Raw genomic sequence first — 24932 nt, 5'->3', positions numbered from 1 at the left:
TGGCAGCAACTTCCCAGCCGAAGCTAGTGTGTCAGGTTGTGTGTGTGTGTGTGTGTGTGGAGTGTGTGTGTGTATGCGTAAGTGGAGGGGTGGGAAGAGACCTCCATCTTAGCTGATTGTGATCGGCATGCTTTAGTTGTGTTACGTTGTGTGAAGCCGTGTGTCTGTGCTGACATGCTGCCCCGCTCCGTGTGAGTGAAGGGCTGAGGCTTGAGCTTCACTGGCACCTTGGCAGTCTGCTTGAACAACTTCTCATCATGGTTACCATCAACATTCCTTCTTTCCTTCAGTCTGTTTCTGTGTGACCCAAGGAGCTCGGGATCCAAGCCTGTTTCCAGGACTGTCCCATTTAGAAGATCCATCCCAAGGCCCAGGCAAAATTCTGAATAACCGCAGATAATAGAAGCATTGTTAGCCTGTGTCCCAAGTTCTCCAACCCTTATGGTTAGAAACAGTTACCTTGGGCATTTGCCAAAGTGTATATAAATAGCTTTGTTTTCATGGGAAAATGTATTTACATTTCAAATGTCTAATTCACACATGAACTGTCCTGTAAACTGGGAAATGTCAGTATAAATTACAGAGGTTTAGAAGAAAACAAATCCAGGCTATCTTAGTCACATTTGGTTGATTGTTTTATAACTATTATCTCACTTATTATTATTCGAGATAATACTTATTTACTCAGCAGGGAAACTTAGACTGTTAGGTAAGCAGTGTGTTGTGCTGGGATAATTCAGTTGCAGCTTCACCGTCTCCACACTCCCACATTTAAAAGGAGCTCGTGAAGCTGAAATATGGTTCAGCACCAGCACCATCTTGCTTTCTTAAAGATCATTGTTTTTTTCCTGTGGAAAATGTAGCCAGACTTAATATCATCTTTGTTTCTTAGCCAGTAGGATCTAATAGATGGTCTTTAATCTTGTGGGGAGTCAGGGAAGTCAGCCACACGGGCTAGAAAGGAAGCAGAAGATGAGATTCCACTGGAATTACCAGTTATGTTCACTACCCCAGACTCCGCCTCTGCTCAGCCCTTTGCGGGTTCATGAATCTGAGACCTAGTGTTTCCCTTAGAGAATGATTGAGGCAGAGCCTAGATCTCTACATTTGCAGCTCAGGTTTCTACAGGCCAACCCAGACAGAAACTTGAGGGTAAGTCCTTCCTGCTGGTTCCTCCGTGAGTGTGTGTGTGCGTGTGTGTGTGTGTGTGTGTGTGTGTGTGTGTGCGCGCGCGCGCGCCTCTTGTGTGAGGGTACCTGTAGAGGCCAGAAGTCTGAGCTGGAGCTGGAGTTATGGCGATTGAAAGCCACCTGCCTTTCATGGGTGCTGGGAACTGAACCCAGGTGGGTCCTCTGGAAGAGCAGCAAGCATTCCTCACTGCTGAGCCGTCTCTCCAGGGAAACCACCATTACATCATCAGTATCTTCATGCTTTTTTAGAGAGACTTTAGACATTAGGCAGAAATGACTGCAAGCTAGGATTTAGAGTGTAGAGAGCAAGTATGGTGGCACATGCCTGTATTCCCAGCACTCTGCAGGCTGAGATAGGAGCATCAGGAGTTCAAGGACACCCTCAGCTACAAGTTTGAGGCCAGCCAGGGATACCTAGTACCCTATCTCAACAACAGAAAAGAATGCATAGCAATATAATAATTATTCAGTATTTCCCCATTTTTTCTAGATCTGCCACTAGTACAGTCCTCAGCACCTTCAGAGTGAGCTGTGTGGACTTGGAAGTGGGTGGCCATGTACTGAAAGCATGGGCAATTCTCAATTAAAGTGCCCTTGCAAGTGTAATATTTCTTGGGCTGTTTCTATATAAACCAGCGGTTTTCAACCTGTGGGTCACGGCCCCTTTGACAAACCTCTATCTCCAAAAGTATTTTCATCACAAGCCCTAACAGTAGCAAAATTACAGTTATGAAGTAGCAACACAAATAATTTCATGGCTGAGGGTCAGCACAACATGAACCGTGTTAGAGGATCACAGCGTTAGGAAGGTTGAGAACCACTGACGTAAACCAACGAACAGCATACTTTCTTCACTGTGCCAAGGTTCCAGCTTGGTTGGATTTGCATGTGTAGTGAGGCCCTTACAGCAAGCAAGGTCAGGAAACGCTCCTGGAACAGCACCTAAGTGCTGCTGTGAGGGAGGCGCTGCAGCATGCCTCAGGGTTCGGAGGTACTTTATAGACTGAGGGTAGGTTAGCCACGGAACAGTCAGCTTATTGCTGGCTTTAGAGTTCATTTTGCCTGCTGTCCTTTTGGAGATTTACTTTGTTTGAAAAAAGAATAGGCCTTGCTTGATCCTATGCAAAGCTAAAGTTTGGACGGTTGGAAAATTGTGTCCCAAGTGTCTCCAGCACTTCTTGAGCCTGCTGCTGGGCCTTTTGCACTTTGAGAGTGCCCTCAAGTGGCAAGCATTGGGAACTGACACTGGTTGCCCAACCTGGTTCTCAAGCCTTCCTCTTGTGAGATAATTTTGCTGTTATTTAGGAAGTGAAGCTGCTTTGATTAAGGTTATGGGGAAGAGACAAGCTGACAGGAATTGAGGCAGAGATGTGTCTGGCAATTGGGTCCCCAGGCAGCCATTATATTTGGTATCCTTGTGATCCTGTCTTCCCAGGGAGAAACTAGAGTCTTTTTAAAAATTTTTAATGATTTATTTATTTTTATTCTACATGCATTGCAGTTTTGCCTGCATAGACATCTGTGAAGGTGTATGTATGTGTGGAGTTTCAGATCCCCTGGAATTGGAGTTACAGAGAGTTGCGAGCTGCCGTGTGGATGCTGGGAATTGAACTCTGGTCCTCTGGAAGAGCAGCCATGTCTCCAGCCCCCTAGAAAAGCATTTCAAGCTTTCCTTTACTGGAAGAAACTTTAACGTAGTCTGTCAAGTAGCCAGGTGATCCCCTCTCTTCAGGGGGTAGCAATGATTGTGCTGCTCGTCTCAGATGGTGATGCGATGGTTTTATGAAGTCACACCCTGGCTGGGCATCTAGGATGGTCTGGCCAGCACAGGGTGTGATAGGAGGTCTCTGTCCTTCAGTGCCTGTGAAGTAGAATAGGTGCCCACATTGAACAAGAGACAAGAAAACCTATTATCTGCCCCGAGTGTCTCCATGTATGGAATGCCTTTGCCCCATCCCCTTGTACAAAGAAACAAAACAAAAAGCAGACAAACCATCAGGCACAGAGTAATGCCATGGTGTTTCTAAGAATAGTGGCCTCTGATCTGTGGCTTCCCTAGGAAAATACCTTAAGCCCCAGTTTTTTTTTTTTTTTTTTTTTTTTATTTTTTTTATAACAAGATCTCTTAGATTTCAGCCACCATTTCTTGAAACTTAAAAACATCTCTTCCTTGACTCTTTTTTTTTTTTTTTTTTTTTTTTTTTTTTTTTTTAAAAATTTTTTTTTTTTTTTTATAGGACTCTAAACAGTATCCTAACCGCTGATCTCAAAAATTTTAAAAAATAAAAAATTACCAGGTCACAGACAGCTACAAATTTGATAAAATGTCTGTTCTTTTCTGTCTTAATATAAAAGAGAAGCTCGAAGTTTCTTGAAGTTTCACTAATTTAGATAATAAGCAAAAAGTCAGCATTAAATATTTTGTGGGTAGATTAATTGTTAGATGATCTGTATGACAGGTTTTCTTGTTTGTATAGTTTGGTTCGAGACGGCTTGAGCTTGCAGGCTACCTGCCTCAGCCTCCTGAGTGCTGGGTTCTAGGTGTGCCACCACCTCAGCTGTGGGGTGCTTTCCACTTAGAAATACAAAGGGTGTATGTAAAGCCTGAGGTGGAGTTTGGAGGGCGAGACATGTCCAGAGTTTCTTCACCGCTGATAGTTTTGTGAGATGAAAACTACTTGGAGAAGGAACATAATTTGCAAGGAGACTTCTTTTAATTATATTTAATGGTATTTCAAAGGGAACAGCTGGCTTGGAAATTATAGTAATAACTTTTAACATATAACAGATGATAATAATCAGTCTCTGTGATTCCAGTGAGGGACAGGAAAAATGAAACTGGGGTTAAGATTATAGACGGAGTGTGTGCTGTGAGGTTCAGTGCACTGGGCAGCAGTAGGAGGTGGAATTCTGTGCTGTCTGGTCGGGAAGAAAAGGCCGTAAGTAGCAGTTACGGAATGACAGAGGCAGACAAGCAGCCGCCACGCCCACCACTTAGTCTCAGAAGACTGTTGGGCTGTGGGCACTCGGAACTTTCATGAAACCGTCTCCCAGAATAGTTAATGTAGTAGTAGATACCAGACAACCCTTGTGCGGTGTCCCTCCACCTATGTTGGGGACACAGCCCCAAACTGCAGATCAACACAGTTTTCTAGGCATTTGAAACCCGTCCAAGAAGGCAAAGCAGTGATTCTTTCAAAAAAATTTTTTATTCTCTCTCTGTGTGTGTGTGTGTGTGTGTGTGTGTGTGTGTGTGTGTGTGTACTCAGGACAACTTTCAGGAGTCTGTTCTCCCTTCCTCTGTGTGTGTGTGTGTGTGTGTGTGTGTGTGTGTGTGTGTGTGTGTACTCAGGACAACTTTCAGGAGTCTGTTCTCCCTTCCCTCTGTGTGTGTGTGTGTGTGTGTGTGTGTGTGTGTGTGTGTGTGTGTAATCAGAGGACAACTTTCAGGAGTCTGTTCTCCCCTTCCCTCTGTGTGTGTGTGTGTGTGTGTGTGTGTGTGTATGTACTCAGAGGACAACTTTCAGGAGTCTGTTCTCCCCTTCCCTGTGGGTTCCGATGATTGAACTCAAGGTGGTCAGGCTTTCACACCAAGTACCTGTACCCACTGAACCATCTCGCCTGCCTGATGCGGTGAGTTTTGACCACTGATTCTCTTTCAGATCACAGACTTCTTTGGGAATGGACGGTAGGTCTGTATCCTATGCACACCTGGCCTTGCATTGTGTTTAGAGACTCAGCCCCCTCCCCACCCCCCCCCCCCCGTTCTTACCTCTCCTCCACTCTCCGCGGACTCCAGGCCTGGCCCCCTGTCCCGAGTGGTGGGAGGTCACTGAGTAAATGTGCTGACAGTGCGACAGGCACAGAGTTTGCTTCCACAGGAAGTCATACAGAGGACGAGAGTCCTGTCTGTGACAGCTGAGTTTAGCAGGACATGCCTGAACACAAGGTGTTCCTTCCGCCATGGCAGGAATGCGGTCAGGAATGTGACTTTTCTGAGAGAGCCCTGTTAACAAGCACCTCAGGTTTCTTCCTTACAGAGGAAGGTCGTAACTTCATCCTAGAGAAACTCTAAAACGTAGTTTCAAAGTGCAGTCCGAATTTGCAGTCAAAGGAAGTTGTTAGTGTGCCGATAGCTTGTGTTTTCAGTGTGTGAAATGTTTCATTTCAAGCACTTGAAGCTTCCTGGTGAAATCTGTGTAACTCAGTCTTGGAAAGGTGAACGACTGCTTTGCTTTGGGGAGGGATTGTCACCGAGGGCTTCTGCTCTTCAGAGGTCTGCGTGGCAGGGATGTCTGCAGAGTCTCACTCGCTGTGTTTTGTCTTCCACTGCAGTGCGTTAATCTTGGGGGCCTCGGGTGGAGTTGGCACTTTTGCGATACAGGTAAGACTTTCTTAATCTTGTGACTAGGAAGACCTTTGTTTCTATGAATTTATAAATTTGTACGTTATAAATTAGCTTTCCTTCAAAGCTGCGGCGTCCAGTGGTTCATTTTGTCAGCTTGAAATCAGCTGTAGTTATCTGGGAAAAGGAGACTTCAATTAAGGAATGGCCTCCGTCAAACGGGCTTGTGGGCATGGCTGGGGGTTGTCTTGATTCATGTTTGATGGAGGAGGGCCCAGCTCACTGTGGGCGGTGCCACCCTGGGCTGGTGGTCCTGGGTTGTAGAAGAAAGCAGGCTGAGCAAGTCATGGAGAACAAGCCAGTGAGCAGAGAGAGCAGCACCCTCCATGGCCTCTGCCTCAGTTCCTGCCTTGAGTTCCTTCCTGACTTCCTTGATGATGGAGTATAGTCTGCAAGCTGAAATACTCGACTTCCCAAATTGGTTTTGGTCAGTGTTTTCACACAGTGAAGGAAAAATAGGGCATCTAGTAAATGCCTTTTAATTTCAGTGACCCAAACGAATATGTTCTAACACAAAAGAAACCATTGACCTTTCCAGTCGTTTAGTGTGGAAAAGTTGAATGTGTGGAGGAAGACCATGGTGGTGGTTGTAGTTAAAGGTTTGCAGTTTAGCAGTAAACAACATTGCCAAAAAAGGGAGGGGGGAGGAGGGAGGGAGGGAGGAGAAAACACAACAAGAACACAGTGGGAAAAATTAGCTATCCAGAGACAAATCTATACATGTGTGGTCAGTTTTTTGGTGTGTCTGCATGAGTATGTGGCATGTGTGTGCAGAGGCGAGAAGAGGGTGCTGGACTCCCTGAAGCTGGAGTTGCAGGGTTTTGAGCTGGTAACTGATGGAGGCTCCCGTGGGAGAGCAGCCGTCACTCCGCCCCGTCATTTCATTGTTAACAAGGATGGCAAACTGGTTAAGTGAGGGAAAATGTCCTCCAACAGATGACGAGACAACTTGATGTCCACCTACAGAAGAAGGGAATTGGACCCTTACCTATATGATACACAAAAATAACTCAAGGTGAATCAGAGAGTTAAACATAAGAGCACCGACCATAAAACTCTCAGGAGAAACCAGCTATAAATAATCATCCCCGTTAGATTTGGCAGCAGATTCTTAGATGTGACACTAAAACATAAACAATAGACTTAAAAAGCAAGTAAGTTGAACTTTATCAAGTTAAAAATCTTGATACATCAAAGGTCACTATCAAGGAGATTTAAAAAACAACCCATATGTCTCAGTTACTTTCCTTGTAGCTGTGACAAAATGTGTGAAAAAAGTGCTTTAAGAGGAAAGGGAACTCAGGCAGCAGGATCTGCGGACTGCTGGTCACTTGGGGACTGCTATGAGCTGGTCACTTGGGCAGCAGGATCTGGGGACAGCTGGTCACTTGGGGCAGCAGGATCTGGGGACAGCTGGTCACTTGGGGCAGCAGGATCTGGGGGACTTGCAGTCATTAAGCAGTTTCATGAGTGCTGGTGCTCACCTGGCTTCCTCCTTTTGACACAGTCTGGGACCCTGGCCCGGGAACCAGCACCACCACATTAAGGTGGGTCTCTCCACCTCAGCTAACCTAGATCGTCCCTCACGGCGGTGCTCCCAGGCTTGTCTCCTGGGGGAGTCTAGATCCTGCAGATTGGCAGTCAGTATTAACCATCACACCACGGGGGAGTATTTATAAGTTGTTAATTTGATAAGGGTCTGATCTCCATGCTACATAAAGAAGTCATACCTACACAACAGAAAGACAACATCATTTTCAAAGCAGAAAGATGCCAAGCATGGTGGCAAAGCTTTGCGACCCTGGCCCTTGGAAGGCTGAGGCAGGAGGTTCTTTAGTTTGAGGTCAACCAAGTGTATATAATGAGATCCTGAATTAAGGAAACACAATGAAACATTATTTTGTACAATCAGTATACACCAATAAAAAACACGGGAAAAACTCAAAATATGCTGTTTTTGAAAGATCATATATAAGTTCATGGGAAGACGCTGAACATCACTCTTCCTTAGGGAAACAGAAGTCTGAACCACAACAAGACACCATGCCATGCCTAAGGATGTCATAATTAAATGAAATAAAAACACGCTGGCAAGGGGGCAGAGAATCAAACTGATAGTCGCTTCTGCTGCTGCTGCTGCTGCTGCATACCCGAGACGATCTGCCTACTAGAAGCCAAGGTTTAACTTATCATTTGGAGGTTTTAGTCCCTGATTCTCTATACCACCAAGCTACACCCCTAGTGCTCCTGGGTTTAGTTGTGAATGATAGTCACTCATTGAAATTGTAGTTATGAGTAAGAGTGCGAGAAGTAGCTGGCCTCCCTCCACATCTGCACACGTAGCATACACTCACACAGACACACGTGTACATACATCTTAAAAATATTTTAAAACTTTCTGTTGTGATATAGAACTCAAAAAAGTACATGTGACATAAATGTGTGGTTTAACAAATTCTCACGGAGTGAACATCACAGGCATGAGTCGTATTCTAATTGTTAAATATTTTAGAGATGGTACAGGGGTTGAACTCAGCCTCTTACATGCCAGCCTACGCCTCCAGGGCTCTTAGTGCTCAGCCCTGGCTCTCCCAGTGGAGTAGTGGTTATCAGTGAGAGCTCAGGAGTGTATGAATGTGTAAACCGTCTCTTGCTGTATCGCATCTCACCGAAAGAATGCAAATCCTGTAGAGAAACGGGCAGTTACAGGGTTCACAGTGTGAGCGTGTTCACAGTGTGAGCATACCTAGTTTCACAATGGCAGGGGTACGTCAAACCTTTAGGTCAGTGTTGGAGTCGGGAGCCATCTTAGAGAAACTGCAGTAGTTTTCTGTAATGATGGTAGTAGGTTGAATCCATATAAACATTTAAATCCATGAGTTTCTTGGTTTTTTGAAAAATGATTACTTTTGGAAGGTTATGAGGAACAAGTTATTGTATTATACATTGATAAAGGGAAATAATTAAATATTCCTGCATTGCCCCCCACCTTGTGCTTGTTAGGGGAGTGATCTGTCATGTATGTGTAGCCCCAGCTTTTGTCCTGCCAGTTTTTTATTTTTATTTTATCTGTTTTTCGAGACAGGGTTTCTCTGTGTAGCCCTGCTGTCCTGAATCTCGCTCTGTAGACCAGGCTGGCCTGAACCTCAGAGATCCGCTGTCCTACCATTTTATAATGAACTGTCTGACTGAACAAACCATCTAGTATTTGAAGGGAGATATTCATTAATTATGACTACTGAATGAAAAGCAGTAGAACTGGAACATTACTACTTTGCAGCCACCAGTGGCCAGGCCTAAGTCCTGAGCATTGACAGCTGGTATCCTCTAGTTTGGGAGACGCTCTCGATGGTTTTCTAAAGAGACTGAAACTCAGCCTGACCCGGCCTGACAGCCATCTCCTACACAGGATTGTGCAGAAGTGGCCCTGGGCAGACAAGTTCCCAACTAGGGGCAAGTCTGCAGGTCGTGTGGCCTGGGTTCTGCCACAGATAAATGGTAGGAGAGCAGAGGGATAGAACAGCAGCCTGTGATTTAGAAGATCCTCCCCTCCATTTAAAAAATGAGCACAACCAAAATAATAGTGCCTGAGGAATGCATATTTGGATGACAGTTTTTTTAATGTCAGGAATTGATGACTGTAAAAATCAAGATAATGGTAACTTGAGGAGGAGGTGGTTGAGAGAGGGGCTTGTGTTGAGACAGGACAAAAAGAAAAACCTCTGAATGGTTACAGGTATTGTTTCTTTATCTGAGTGGTTCTGCCCTCTAGGTGTTTCCTGTACTTGTACTTTATTTTACGTGAAAACTTCTTCACTAAACTTTTTAGTCATAGTCAAAGATAACTAGACAGTTCTAAGTGGGTCAGGAAAAGCTAGACATTAAGAGGAAAATAGATGAAGTGTTTGTCACATGATAGATTCTTCCTGAGGACTTAGGAGCAGGAGGGGTAGCTCAGTGGTCAGGAGCTGTAGGGGTGGCTCAGTGGTCAGGAGCACTGGTTACTCTAAAGAGACAGGTTTGGTTCCCTGCACCTTCATGGCAGCTCGCAACTGTCTTGTGGTCCAGTGTCCCCATCTGGCCTCTGTGGGGACCAGGCATGCTTGTGGTCACACACACGGAGCAGACACTCATATACATAAAACAAATATAAATCTCTAAAGAAAAGCATGTAAAGATGCAGGTTGTTAGCACACCATTTCCTTTCCTCAACAATGTTTTGATATATTTTGGGGAAAAGATGGTCATTTTAGATTCCACCCTGTGACTTTGACTCAGGACTTGCTGTGGAGATCAGTATCTTCCGTTACTCCAGAGTCCCTGTCTGTGGCCACAAACCTAATAAACTACATTATCCTTCCTCAGTGGTTCAATTTCCTCAGATTTTCAGGTTATATGAGTCCTTGGGAAATATTTTTGTTTTTGTTTTGAGATAGGGTCCCGTGCATCATAGACTGACCTTGAACACTGTATGGCTGAAAGTGACCTTGAGTTCCTGACCCTTTGGCTCTATGGCCCAGAGTGCTGGGATTACATGTGTGTGTGTCACCATGCTTGGTTTGGTCTATAGCAATACAAACTTCTTGATAAATTTGAAGTATCTTGCTTGATACTAAACTGGAAATGGTCCCCTTCTAATTCTGTGAAGTTGACATTTTAGAAGAAGTATATCAGGTTTGGAGGGGGATTTCAGATGCTAAACCTGAGTAACATTAGAATTATGGACTTTTATTAAGTCTAATTTTAAATGTTTAAAATTGTGTTTTAAAACCAAGAGACCATTTATCTAGGCCTTCTTACTCTAAAGGAGAGGACCCAGTTCATGTTCTAAAACTCAAATGTCCATATTTATTGTCTTAATAACCTTGTATCTAAGAGCTGCTCCCTGTATGTTTCTATATGTGCTCAGAGTGTGTGTGTGTGTGTGTGTGTGTGTGTGTGTGTGTGTGTGTGTGTGTGTGTGTGTGTACGCGCACCCATGGAGGCCAGAGATCGACACTGCTCCTTCCATCACCCTCCATCTTGGTTTTGAGACAAGGCCTGTCACTTGAAGCTGGAGCTCACTGATTTGTCTAGGCTAGCTGCCTAAAAACTCCAGGGACTCTCCTATCTCTGCCTCCCCAGTGCTGGGACTTTATGCACATGCTGCTGGGATCTGAAGTTGGGTTCTCGAGCTTGCCTGGCAGGCACTCCGCCGATCTCCCTATCACCCCAGGAACTTGGATGCGATGCCTGATTCAAGAGATTCTGGAGATGCAAAGGAAGAGGTGTTGCTTTTTATGTTCTGGGTGCTTTGTCATAGTTCACTGCCTGAGGACTCGAGAGTTTGTTTCCTCTTCTCTGCTGTTTGCCCTTTGTCATTAAAGGTGTGAAATTTGAGCTGTGACTCTCCTGGATTTTCTGGTCCTGGTGGGGCACTGCGTAGACTTACAGAAAGGTGGTCTTGCCTCTGGGAGATGAGATCTAGTGGATTTTCTTGGCAAACAAGTGTTACATTTTAACCAGGTCTGATAGGTAGCCTTCTACAGTTCTTGTTAAGAAGAGGACTTGAAAGTTCTCTAGAGATTACTCTGATAGGTGTACACCTGGCACCAACTTTTCTTTTTAAAAAAGTGCATTTCTTCACTGTCTCCTCCTCCTCTCTCCCTCCCCTTGGCAGATAATGAAAGCGTGGGGTGCGCACGTGACAGCAGTTTGCTCTCAAGATGCCAGTGAGCTCGTGAGGAAGCTTGGAGCAGATGAAGTCATTGATTACACGTTGGGCAGTGTGGAAGAGCAGTTGAAGTCCTTCAAACTGTAAGTGGTAGAACAATGCTCCTGTTGTGGGGGGCAAAGGACAGTTGAGTGTGCAGATCTGAGGTGGTTTGGGGGCTTCACGGTCTCGCTGGAATCTTCTAAAAGACTAAAACATTTCTGGTCATTTGGATTCATTTCCACATGGTATGTACTTTGGAAGTTATTTTTTATATGGTCCGATGATTTTAAGACAACAAGACTGGGAAGTGTATTCCTTCTGTGGCATCATCACAGGAAGACTAGAGAGGAGGGCATGAAACCACATGATTACCCTACACACATTTCAGTGTTTGGGTTCAATAAAGGCATAAGAAAACACAGTGTTGTAAGAGTATATGCTGGCAGGGATCAGTGTGGAGTGTACAGAATGCCTGAAAGCCGGCCTGTGGCTTGGCCTGCAGTACCAGATGGGACTGACTGGGGGATTCCCTCAAGCCCCGTTGCTCTTGCCTGTGACCTGTCTGTTAATTTGATCTTCATTGGCTGAGGCAAAAGCGGAGCTGAAAGTGCAGCGCACAAGTATTTGGCGACAATTTTTCTTTTTAAAAATCCGTGTTCAGAAGCCAGTTCTTCTTGGCCACACCGCGGAGCTGTGTAACATTGATGGCTGAAAGTACAGGGCTCTGTCTGCAGCGCTCCCAGGAGCAGCCAGCCGAAGCCTGTGTGTTCTGCCCTTTATGGCGCTTCAACTCTCATCAGGCACTGTTGTAGACACCGGACGCTGCTGAACCAGACACATTTCCTCCTTTGTAGATCTCACATTCCATGGTATTCCAAGGACTACTGCCTAGTGCTTGTCCTAGTCAGGATTGCTACTGCTGGGACGAAACACCTGACCAAAACAACTTGGGGAGGAAAGGGTTTATTTGGCTTATGCTACCATGTTACTGTTCTTCATCAAAGGAAGTCAGGACAGGAACTCAAACAGGGCAGGAACCTGGAGGCAGAGGCCGTGGAGGGGTGCTACTTATTGGCTTACTCCCCATGGCTTGCTCACCCTGCTTTCTCACTGAACCCAGGACCACCAGTCCAGGGATGGCGCCACTCACAATGGACTGGGCCCTCCCCATCAGTCAGTAATTAAGAAATGCCTACAGCCAGATCTTCTAGGTGTTTCCTCTGCTAAGCCTCCCTCCTCTCTGATTACTCTAGCTTGTGTCAAGTTAACATAAACTAGCCAGCACAGCTGACCCCTTGTCAGCTCGACACACAAACACATCACTGTTAAGACACAACCTTTCCTTTCTTGTTTACCCCAATGTTAGTCATTATGCGACGCTGTTTACCTTTCGAGAAAAGCCACGGGGCACAACAAAACCCACTATAAGAGTTTATTAGCCGGGCGGTGGTGGCACATACCTTTAATCCCAGCACTCGGGAGGCAGAGCCAGGTGGATCTCTGTGAGTTCAAGGCCAGCCTGGGCTACCAAGTGAGTTTCAGGACAGGCTCAAAGCTACACAGAGAAACCCTGTCTCGAAAAACCAAAAAAAAAAAAGAGTTTATTAAAGGAAAGAGAATGGGGGGAGTGCTTGGGCCTATGAGAAATGGTGCAGGGAGAGAGAGGAAGAAGAAGAGGGGGAGGAGTCTGTGACCTGTTTTTTTATGGATTCCCCCGCACTTGCGCATATGGGCTTACATAGCTATAGCTATGCCATGTATGCGCATAGATTTCATGATGACGCTGCATGCAAATTACGTGACCATGCAGCACATGGATTACATAGTGCATAAGTTCCTGGGATAACTAAGCCTCTTGCTTGGCTACTGGACAGTGCATGTGTGGTCATGTAGCTGTGGGAGTGGCCAGGAATTCCAACACCCAAGATCACACATTAATAAAGATATCACAATATAAAACACTTTACAAACTTCATTAAAAAGTCCCATGGCCTTACAAATTCAAGCATTTCAGAAGTTGTCTCTTTAAAAATAATCTAGTCTTTTTTAAATCTATAGTCTGTAAAAGTTCAAAATCTCTCTCAAGTTTAAAGTCTCTCTACTGTGGGCTTAAAATAAAAAATAAATGAAGCATATTTTCTTACTTCCAGAGGGAGAACCAGAGCACAGTCACAGTCTGAACAAAGCAAAACCAAACTCCAGCAGTGTAAATAACTTATTGTTCAATATCTGGGTTCACTCCCGTCCTTCTGGGCTCCTTTAGGGGACTTGGGTCACTTCCCTGGCTCCACCCTCTGCAGCACACACTCCTGTCTTCTAAGCTGGAACAGGCTCCGCTCCAGCACTGCGCTCTTCTTGGTGGTCATCCCATGTACTGGCATCTCCAAAATGCTGGGTCTGCTGCTGCAAATGGGCTACACTTGCACCAATAGCCTCTCACAGCCTCTCTTCCTGGTGCCAAGACTTCTTCAGTCTTGGGCCTTCAGCTGCCATTGAGGCTGCGTCTTCACCAATGGCCTCTGAACATGTTAAGCATCAGCTGCTCTCTGTGACCCCTTCCTGCTTTCAAAACCAGTGCCACTTGGGTGACTCTTACACATTACCAAGCTTGGCCACCTCTGGAACACAGCTTCTGTGCACGGACTCGCAGGAAACACTTCCCAGAAGAGTTCACCCCAATGATGCTGGTCGCTTCTTAATCACCTCTAATTTCTTAGCTCCAGCTGACCAGCATCAATTGTCCCACCAACAAAAAGGTTTTACTTTAATGGTTCTGGTCTCTTGTTAGTCACAGCTGACTCTTCAGCTTCAGCTAACCAGAACCACGGGTTCTCAATTCAAAATGGCGAACGGCCTTGATAGTTTTTAAGGGACTCTCAAACTTCCCTCTAGAACTTCACAAGCCAGGGCCCCATGGTCTTCATTGCTCTCAAAATTCTTTGCTTCTAAGATCCCATGTAACAGCTTACCAGGCTCTCAATGGCTTTTCTCACTCAAATTTCCCAAGTTCTTCTTCAATCCTCCCCAAAACAATATGGTCAGGTCTGTCACAGCAACACCCCACTCCCTGGTACTAATTTCTGCCTTAGTAGGGTTACTGTTATTGTAATGAAACACCATAATTAAAAGCAACTTGGGGAGAGAAGGGTATATTTGGCTTGTATTTCCACATCACTGTTCATCATGAAATTAAGTCAGGACAAGAACTCAGACAGGGCAGGAGCTGAAGCAGAGGTCATGGAGGGTGCTGCTACTGTTGTTGTTTGTTTTTTTAGCTCCTTTGGGGGACCCACCACTCCCAAATAAATCCCACACAGATTTATTCTTACATATTGGCTTAGTTTCTAGACAGCTTTCCTTAACTTATCCCATCTACCTTTTGCCTCTGGGCTTTTCTGGTAATGGAGTAATCTTATTCTTACTCCATGGTTTGCTGTGTAGCTGAGTGGCTGACCCCTGGAGTCCTCCTCCTCTGGCTGCTAGTCTTTTTTTTTTTTTTTTTTTTGCCACTGACCTTTATTAGACCATCAGGTGTTCTAGACAGGCACAGTAACACAGCTTCACAGAGTTAAACAAATGCAACATAAACAAAAGTAACACACCTTAAAATATTCTACTACAGCTTACTGGCTTATCTTCGTGGCTTGCTCAGCCTCGTTTTTTATAGAACCCAGGACCACCAGACCAGGGGTGGCCCCAGCCAGCAGTGGGCTAGCTCCTTCCACATCAGTCACTAATTAAGAAGATGCCCTACAGTGTAGACACATTTCTAAACGGTCTTATTAAATAAGAAACACAGAGTTAAAGCCTAAGAGATCAGAGCAAGAGCCACGACTCCCTTTAGCTTACCACTTGCTGCCATCCTTCCCCTGAGAGAGACCTTCTTCCTGTGTTTGGGTTTTATTGTTTTTCTGTTCTGCCTTCTCATTGGCTCTAAGCCCAGCCACATGACTTCCTTGTCACTGCCTGTCTATGCAGACCTCCTGGTCTCTATGGTTGGTACTGGGATTAAAGACTCAAGGGTCACCACACTTGGCTGTGTCCTTGACCACACAGAGACTCTGCCTGCCATGTGATCGGATTAAGGGCGTGGGCTACCGCCACCTGACTTCTGTTCCTGGCTCTCCACTAATGACCTCTGATCTCCAGGCAAACTTTATTTATTAACATACAAATAAAATCATATTTCAGCACAATTAAAATATCACCACACTACAGCTGGATCTTACGGAAGCATTTTCTCAACCGAGGCTCCCTTCTCTCTGATGACTCCAGCTGTGTCTGTCCAGCACAGTGCTATATGGAACACTGGAGCAGGGAAAGGAGAACAGTTGACTGGGAGGGGGTGGTCGAGGATGAGATATTAAAAGTCAGAGGCTTCAGCTGGTCTTGTTCCTGGCTGTATGTCTCCACCCAATGCAATAGTATTTGATTGTGTGTGTGTGTGTGTGTGTGTGTGTGTGTGTGTTCTGTGTTCGTGCACATGCACAGACACTCATGGGTTCACATGCGTACGTAAGTGGAGGCCAGAAGAGGGTATCATATAGTTCCCTCTCTCACTCTCCATATAGTTCCCTCTATCACTCTCCATCTGTTCCTTTGAGGCAGGATCTCTCCCTGAATCTGGGATTCATGTTTTCTTGTCTAGCTGTAAGCTAGCAAGCACTCTTAACCGACAGACCAACTCTCAAGCTCCTGGTTTAATTATAGGGGGAATCCAGAAGAACAATTGTTCTCATTTGATATAAAAACACATGTAAATCTCCTGTGTCAAGAACATATTTGATGTGATTGAGAATTTGGGGCTAAGTATCTGAGTGTCAAGGTCTATGCTTTTGTAGGGTGCTGGAAGGTGAAGACATGGCAGGTCTCCAAGATCTGCCTTCTGAATAGTGGTAGTTTGAGTTGACCTCACATTTTCTGCTGTTGGGAAGAGCAGCATGACACAAAGTGTTACACTCTGAGGGAAAGGCTTCCCCCGGAGGTGTTACACTCTGAGGGGAAAGTTATCCTGGCAGTCGGGAGCCAAGGAGTACCACAAATACACCACACAACAAACCTCACGTAAGAGATTTATTGGGAGGGAAAACCCAGGAGGGTGGCTGCTTCTGCTCAGGCAAGCAGCAGCAGGGAACGGAACAGAAGACAGGGTTTATATAGGGTTTCTTGGAGGTTGTGGGGGAGCTTTCCAGGATGGGGATTGGTAGAATTTCAAGTCCTGAGCTTTTTACTTTATACGGCAGAGCTTGGCCACCTGCATCTGGAGGGGCTGAATCCAGCCATTGTGTCTGTTAGAGTGTCCTGTAGGCAAGGCCTGGTGGTTGGAGGTCCTCAGGGGCGGGGCCTGGCCACTTGCTGGACTTACAGAAAGGCCAACACCAGCCCATTCTCCTCTATTGACCTTCAGTAGTAGACATGTTTGTCATTTGTTTACAGAGGAGAACCTGGCAGCTGGAAGGCTGAAGGACACTCAGTCTGTCTTCTCATGTCAGTGTGACTGTCCCCTCAGCTTCTCTGGCAAATGCTCTTGCCTTCTTGAATTGTACTCTTCCAGTAGGGGGCTTTCCTTCTCTCCCTCTCTCCCTCTGTCCTCTCCTTCCACTCTCTTCCTCTTCCTTCAACAGTGTCTTGCTTTTCTATTGCTCTGAAGAGACACCATGAGCAAGGCAACTTATGAAAGAAAGCATTTAATTGAGGGCTTGCTTACAGTTTCAGAGGGTGAGTTCATAACCATCCTGGTGGGAAACATGGCAGCAGGCGGGTAGGTGTGGCACTGGGGCAGTGGCTGAGAGATGACATGGAGAGAGAGAGAGAGAGAGAGAGAGAGAGAGAGAGAGAGAGAGAGAGAGAGAGAGAGAGAGGAAGGAGAGGTTGTGTCTATTAACTGGGAATGGCATGGGCTCTGGGAACCTTAAAGCCTATCCCAGGGACACACCTCCTCTAACAAAGCCACATCCCCCAATCATTCCAAACAGTTCCACCAACTAGGAACCAAACATTCAAATATGTGAGTCTCTGGGGGCCATTCTTATTCAAACTACCTCAAACAGTTTAGCTGAAGTTGGTCGTTATAATTATAACCTTTGCCCAGAGGGTGAACTCTGAATCTGCCTATAAATTTGTGACTTCTTCCAGATAGCAACTTTCTTGATGTTTGAATCTTAGAAATTTTACTGCAGGAAAGAGTTAAATCTCTTTCCAATCCAATCATATCATGGTTGAGAAAGCAGAGGCAGGGGCGTTGGGTATTTTGTTAGCTCAAGGTCATTAATCATTCCTGGGATAATTCAGCCTACAGCTTGTCTCCAGACTTCTTCTCACATGGTGCCCAGTCTATAATAGCAGTTTTAAGTTTCCCACAAATTAAATAGCCTCATATTTGTTACTGATGCATTAGGACTACAGTAGAAACTTGGCTAATGAGAAGCATGATCCCCCTAGGAAGTTCACTCTCCTGCCTTTCATAGCCTTTAATTTTTGTCTTTCTTTAGTTTAATCCCATGAAAGACTCAGTATCCTTGAAGCTGGCCAAAGCTATCTTAGAGACTTTGATGTTTTGACTCCTTCCAGATGAATTTGGAAGGGGGAAACTTAACCCAAGAGGAATTCACCAATTGATTTACTTAATTTATAAACATGCATTTTCTAATAGAACTTTGTTTTTGAAAGTAATGAAAAGCTTTCATGGGTTTCTATCCCCTTTGAGTGCAGTATAGTGATTGTAGCAGTATTAGGTTAGTTTAGAGAGTTGAATATCTGTCAGTTCTGTGGATTCTATTAGACAGTTTTGGGGATGGGGCATGCCAGAGTGGCACTGAAGGCTAAGGGGAGGGTGTTGATTTTTTTTTTCATGCATTATCCTGGTGCTATACATAAAACACACAAAAAGAACATTCTGGAAGCAGAAGAGGATGCATTTTTGACTGTAGAGGGGATAAAAGCAAGTCATTCTTACAGGCAAACACTTTGTATACTTTTCTTTCAAGCAGTCATATATACTGAAAAATACATTGATGATATTGAAAGGACAGTTTTGTAGCCTTCAAAGCTGACGTCAGGGTTCCTCAACCTAGACAGCCTTTAGTTCTTCAGTGACTTATGTTTTAAGCTGGATACTTTTTGCTGTGAGACTCTGTTCTCTTCAAATCACCCCTGATTCAGAACCACTTGCTTAAGTCTTTCTTAAGGTATAAGAAAACTTACAACAAGAAATTTTAACATTGGGGGAAAGGTAGAAATGTGGGTGAAGTGCCTTCTCCGGTCTCAACCGGTATCTGTTGGATGGTGCAGTGGCACAGGGTGTGTGAGCTGGTACTGAATACACCTTGGAGCCAGCTGGCAACAAAGTGACGGGGATCTGCACCAGTGTAGAGACTGGCCGGATGTCTTCACTTGATTCTTTCCCTCCAGGTTTGACTTCATCCTTGATAATGTGGGTGGATCGACTGAAACATGGGCTCTAAACTTTCTCAAGAAGTGGTCAGGAGCCACCTATGTGACGCTGGTGACTCCTTTCCTCCTGAATATGGACCAGCTGGGCATTGCTGATGGCATGTTGCAGACAGGCGTCACCATGGGGACCAAGACATTGAAGGTAGGGAGGCAAATCGTGATTGGTGGGAGTGAGTTTGCCCCTTGGTCACTTCCTCTTCTCTTGGAGCCAGCTTCCCACAGTGACTGCCAGCGTGGTCTCTAGCCTCACATAGGAGGGTTTCAATTCTGACCTCGGTGCGGTAGCCGCATGACCCTGTGCACGTTACTTACTGTTTCCAAGCCCAGTGTCTTCGCCATGAGGTAAGGTTGCGAATCTGTAATTTACCGCATTGCCGTAAATTCGCTAATCCACGGAGAGTGTGGCCCAAGGCCTAGGCCATTAAGGCTCTCATTAACGCCAGCCTGGGGACTAGCTGTTACTGCTTCTCTTCTCATCTGATACGCCTTCTCTCTCCTTCCTGCCTCTACCTGATGGCTTCTTTCTCACCAGTCCTAAGACAGTCTCTTGTAGGTAAGGTAGAGACATTAGTAAGGCAGTTTCCTGCTGCTCTCTCTGCTCATGCAAAAGTAGATATCCCGTGGTTCCCAGGCCGAGGCTTTCTCACCCTTAGAGGTCTGTGGGGTTCAGAAACCTTAAGGAAATTGTACTTTTACTGAGAGGCTGTGGATGCTAATGGAGCCGTTATGCCGTTGCTGGGATTATGTCACACTGTCCCAGCGTTTCCTGTCCCCAGTGAACTGTGAAGACCAGCTACTGGGACATGATTCGTCAGGTGACCGTATTGATAGCCACGGCTTCTGGGTCTGTGCAGTGCTCTAGTGCCCAAGCTGCATGTCGGCAGGGAGTGGTGGGCCTCGGGAATCAGTGCTTGTCACCTCAGTTACAGGACTGTGGCGGGGCTTACATGTCTGTCCTCTACTTAACGTCATCACCTCTTGTCACCACAGGGGGACAGAGGCTGATAAAACTTCAGGTTATAAATTAGGGGAATCCTGGGGTATTGAATTGGAGGTGAAATGGTATAAGAGATAGAAGAAAATAAATGTTGTTTTCTTAACTAGACTTAATACTTGAGATTCAAGGAGAAGGCAGTAGAAAGGCCCTCAGGGTAACAGCTCGCTCCCTGGGTGGACCTCCGGGCTCTGGCCACCCTCGGGCTGCTGACTGTCCTTAGCTTTCTTCCCTTCCCTCCCCTTCCTCCATCATTTTGTTTCTTTTCTTTTTTATGCATGGTTTTGAATGAGGAGCTAGGGACTGAACTTGGCCTCAGGCATGTTGAGTAAGAAGTGCCACTGAGTCACACCCTGGCCCTTGGGATGTTTTCTGTTCTGTTTTGTTTTGAGACAGGGCATCAGTATGTAGACCAGGCTTACCTGAACCGTGTGTTCCTCCTGCTTCTACCTCCTGAGAGCTTGGATTACAGGTGTGTGCCGCTGTGTTCAGTCTTTATCTGCTGCTTTTTAAAGAAATCCATGATTTTTACCTTATGTGTATGTATGCATTACGTGCATGTGTGGATGTGTACTGTGTGTGTGCCTAGTGCCATCAGAGACCAGAAGAGAGTGCTGGATCCCTTGGAACTGGAGTTGAGGACAGTAGTGAGCTGCCATGTAGGTGCTGGGACTCAAACCCAGGTCCTCTGCAAAGAACATCACATGCTCTTAACTGCCGAACCATCTCCAGCCCCCTTAAGTGCTTCTTTCTGCTGGAAATGAACTTGGGCACCATTAGGATGGGAAGACTTGCTTTCCTAAAAGCAAGGACTCACCTTGCTAAAGGTGAAGAGCTACGAGGAAGCACAGCACAGTTAACCTGACAGATGTGGGTGCAGAGGGGAGCCAAGTGCGCCGTACTTCTGCCTGTCTTTATTTCACTCAGACAGTGTCCAGAAGCAGCTTAAGGAAACCACAGGGTAGTTGTTGGCAGAGGAAGGAATCAGGACTGTTCTTTGTCTGCTGTTAGGGATCAAGTGGTTCACTTCCCAGAGAATGTGTTGTGAGGGACTTTAGATGTGGCAGTCGCGACCATTTTAGTTCCCGTTTCATACCCCAAACAGTTACCGGAATGCTTTTACTGTGGTCCCGGAAGTGACAGCAGACCGTAGGAGAACCAGTTGAACCTGTCTCCTGTGCTTGTCACAGTAAACCAGGTGGGCCCTGTGCTGGGGACATCTCAGTGCACCAGTGTCTGGCCACATAAGTTGTACAGAGCCTTTTACTGTGAGATTTTTTATTCAGTTGTATGACTCCATATGTGGTCATGACCCACAGTTTAAGAAGCTTTGCTCTAGAACACTATGATCAGACTCCCAGCCCTGCAGGTCCATGACAATCAGGGATTGTCAAGCCAAGACTGGCCTCAGTGAACATTCTGCCCTCACTTTGCAGTTGTGTGTAGGAGCAGGCAGGACAGCAGCATGGTCCTAGTGTCCTTAGCCATCTCTGAGGACTCGGGCCAGCTTAAGATGTCTTGGAGCTTGGCTTACTGCTGTTTTGATAATGTCCTACTCACCTCTCATAAAGACACGACTGTTGAGCGCAGCCTGGGCCACACGATGAGGACCTGCTCAGAGGCGAAAGAGATAACAGTTGTACGTGGGTGCAGAAGTGGAGTGGAAGGAATCCTTTAGGTGTAAGATTTGTGCTCATCCTTGAGGTGAGAGGTTTTGTTCTACCAAGATCAGATGGCCTGACATTCACAGTAACTACAGAGGTAGTCAGGCCATCTGATTAGACCCAGCCATGACATAAAAGCAACTTTATATCCTTTCTTTGAAGCTTCTTCATTCCTGTCAGAGTCAGAAATAGGATTGAGTCTTGTCTAAGCATGCTTTAGTGACTCTTACTCCTAAAACACTTTTAAATGTAGTTTTGGTGCCTTGGGGCTCCTGCAGACTTCAGTGGGGATGCCTGGAGGTCTAGCCCTAACTCCTTGTGGGTAAGCAGGACACGAGACATTCAGACTGTCATTTAAGGAACGCTTTCCTGTGTCAATAATGCATGGAGACGCCTGAGCTGATGTGGACAGGCCTAGTTCGTTTGCTTATTCCTTAAGCTCTATGCGGTATCTGCCCTCCATCTGTTACCATGTTGAGGTCCTGAGCACACACCATGTGTAACATGATATGGGAAATGGGTTCATTGTCTTGGTCGTACAGAAAATGCCTTTAGTTAGCTGAGTTAATCAGATCTTCCTTTCTGTACACTTACCATGACTATTTTCTTCCTTTTAGCATTTCTGGCAAGGAGTCCATTACCGCTGGGCCTTCTTCATGGCCAGTGGTCCATATCTAGATGAAATTGCAGAACTGGTGGATTCGGGAAAGGTAGGTCCACCCAGAATCCCTTTTCCTGGTAACTGTAGTGTTGACATTCTTCTTATAGACTGTCCAGCAGTCCTCATCCCTGGGAACACTCCAGCAGGAGGGGTGGGGTATGAGGAGGGTGGGGTATGAGGAGGGTGGGGTATGGGGAGGGGTGGGGTGAGAGGAGGGTGCTGTGGTTTTCTTTTTGCTGCCATTCTGTTCATGGAGAGGCTGCCCAGTCTACACAATAACTCACCCTGTTCAGTCTACCTGTAAGCTCCTCGAGGTGTTCAGTGGTCAGGCTCACTCTCCCCTGCCAGACTAGTCTAGCATTTCCAGCTCTGGAGATGCAGGTGGCCAAGCTCTGCCCTACAGAAAAAAGCCCAAGACCAGACCACAGATTGCCACCAATCCCAGGCCACCCTGGAAAGCCTACACACAAGAAACCCTATAGAAAGCCCGCCTCCCATCCAGTTCTCTGTGGCTTCTCCCGAGCAGAGGCAGCCACCCTCTTGTGACTCTCCCAACAAGTTTCTGTGTGAGGTTTGTTGTGCAGTGTGACTTTGTGGTACTTCTTGGCTCCTGAGTGCCAGGATACCTTTCCCTTCAGAGCTGTAACACACTACCCTCTTGGTTTATAGATCAAGGGAGAAGCCGGGGATGGGCATTGTATGATATTTCTAAAGGCACGAGGTTAGTGAGTAGCAGAACTGGGAGCTGAGCTTGAGAGATGGAACTCTGCCCAAGGGGGAGAAGGTGCTTGCCATTTCTCACTAAAACTCTTGGCACTTCCTCTCTCTGATGGTGAGGTTGCCAGGAAGTGAGCCCTCTCCAGGTAACTGGATCTCCGGTTCCTCAGGGTTAGTCCAAGGTTAGCGTGTGCCAAAACACAGGTATCTCTCAGAAGGGTCAGGTACGGTGAGAATTGACAGGGGCTTGAGCAGAGATGACCGGTTGCTGTTCTCTGACTGCTGGTGCCTGGCCTGTAGGGTACTTCATAGAAAATGAACGTTGCCGAGAGTTTGGGTTCTCCCTTTAGGGTACTAAATGGCTTTTCAGGGCTCCTAGTGGGTGAAAGCCTCCCCAGATTACCTTTAGTGGCTTTCTTTTTAAATTCTCTTCAATAATACATCCTGTCTGCAGCTTCCCCACCTTCCACCCCCCCCCCCCCCCATTACCTCCCCTCAACCCCAGATCCTCAGTGGCTGTTTTTTAAACATTTAAGGTTTGTTTGTCCAATTCTCTTATAGCCAAGGAACTCTATGGTCTGTGATAGCCTGGACTAGTAGGAACTGTTTTCTGTTTTAAGTTTGTAAACCTATTCATGGGCTTCTCAGTCTTAGTGTATCCTGAGTAGAAACAGATTCACATTGTATATTTATAGGATTCTTCCACATCCCACAGGTATGTTTCCTTTATTGCCACAAACAATGGAACCATCTCTAAATAAGTGAGTGTCTCATGAGGCTGGAGTCCCATGATCAGTGTCTGTCCTCCAGGAGTGCACACACACACACACACGATGCTGTTTGTCCTGATGTCTGCTCACACTGCCAAATGCTTGTCACACTCTCTTGTATTCAAAATATTATGACTTTGTCTCTACTTGGAAATTGCTGTTTACCCAGCAGGGATGAGAGGCGATGTGTATATATGCAGCAATTACATTTGGCGAATAACCAGGAGACCAGCTGAGAAGGGACACGAGAGAGAGACGATGCTTTGAAGTGAGCCTGAGGGAGGACCAGGAAGACCTCACTGCTCAGACTGTTGGGCTTGGGGTTGTTTTTGACAGGGAGGAGCCCTGGGCCTGCGTAAGCTGACAGGTGACTCTGGGTACAGTGAGGTCAGGTGTCCTGTCAGGTCCCTGCCGTCATCGGAATGTGAGAGGTCACCGTCTCTTTACACTGGGAAACTGAGGAATAACAACAGACATTGCAAACTGTGCCCTTAGAAGAGACTTGCTCAGCTGGACAAGGACCTTTCAGTTCTTCAAAGCTCTGCCGAGTGCTGAATGGATCTGGTTAGCAGGAGCCTGAGAGAGGAGCTGTAGTTGCTGTTTGGTGACGTAAAGACACAAAACATCTAAGCCAACTGCTCTAAGTGAGATAAATAAATTCATAAGATTCAGAATCTGAAAGTTGAGGTCGGTTCAGATAACCACTTTTGACTCCGTCCCTCAGTCACTGAGGTTCTGCTTGCTAGACAAAACCAGTATTACCAGTTTCTTGAAAATTCCAAAGGCATTCTATTCAAACAGGAAAGGACAGATGAGTAATGAACCATTTCTCACCTTGCCTTTTGTCGTTAAACATATTTCATATTCGGCTATGAAAACGTTCTTCACTCCTCATTTTGCAAACACCTGCGTGCATGTCCTTTGCACAGGTGTGCCAGTGTTTATCTGATCTTTTTACAGACAGCGCTTCCGCTTCCGTAGGTAACCCGGCTTTGTTGTAAGTACTGACTGAGTGCGTCCGTTTCAGTTCGTGGAAGTGCAGTCACTGAGCCCAGAGGGTGACAATCAGTGAGGCAGTCCGCTTTGGAAAGTCGGGTCCGTGTTTAGTGTCCCCTCGTGTCCCCTTCTCTCTACTCACCTGTCTTCTTGCCCTCTTGCTTGTTTTACGTCAGGATGGACTTGTTCTGAAGATGTGGAGGAAATCTGCTGTGGGGCACTTGTACCTTGAGCTTTCCTGGTTAAAAACAGTGTCTGGGGCTGAGGAGGTGGCTTATTGGGTGAGGTGCTTGACGCAAGGTGTGAGCAGCCGCGTAAAAAGGCAGGCATGCTGTGACGTCAGCACGGGGAGCGGACTGGAGGCCCCAGGGGCTAGCTGCCTGTCATT

At 46.1% G+C, this 24932-nt stretch overlaps 1 protein-coding gene across 2 annotated transcripts in view; it reads left to right on the top strand.

Annotated features, from left to right (window-relative positions):
• Positions 1-24932, top strand: part of Rtn4ip1 (reticulon 4 interacting protein 1) — a 44650-nt gene that overhangs the window by 11362 nt on the left and 8356 nt on the right. For both annotated transcript variants that reach the window (XM_028894911.2, XM_028894912.2), the window contains exons 5-8: positions 5526-5574; positions 11255-11391; positions 18701-18884; positions 22018-22110. In XM_028894911.2, the coding sequence (XP_028750744.1) occupies positions 5526-5574; positions 11255-11391; positions 18701-18884; positions 22018-22110 (463 nt within the window). The remainder of the gene's footprint in view (positions 1-5525; positions 5575-11254; positions 11392-18700; positions 18885-22017; positions 22111-24932) is intronic.

The sequence above is a fragment of the Peromyscus leucopus genome, chromosome 8a (assembly GCF_004664715.2).
Source record: "Peromyscus leucopus breed LL Stock chromosome 8a, UCI_PerLeu_2.1, whole genome shotgun sequence".
Classification (NCBI taxonomy): domain Eukaryota; kingdom Metazoa; phylum Chordata; class Mammalia; order Rodentia; family Cricetidae; genus Peromyscus; species Peromyscus leucopus.
Note: the sequence above shows the minus strand (reverse complement) of the source record. Positions and strands in the feature narration are given on the sequence as shown.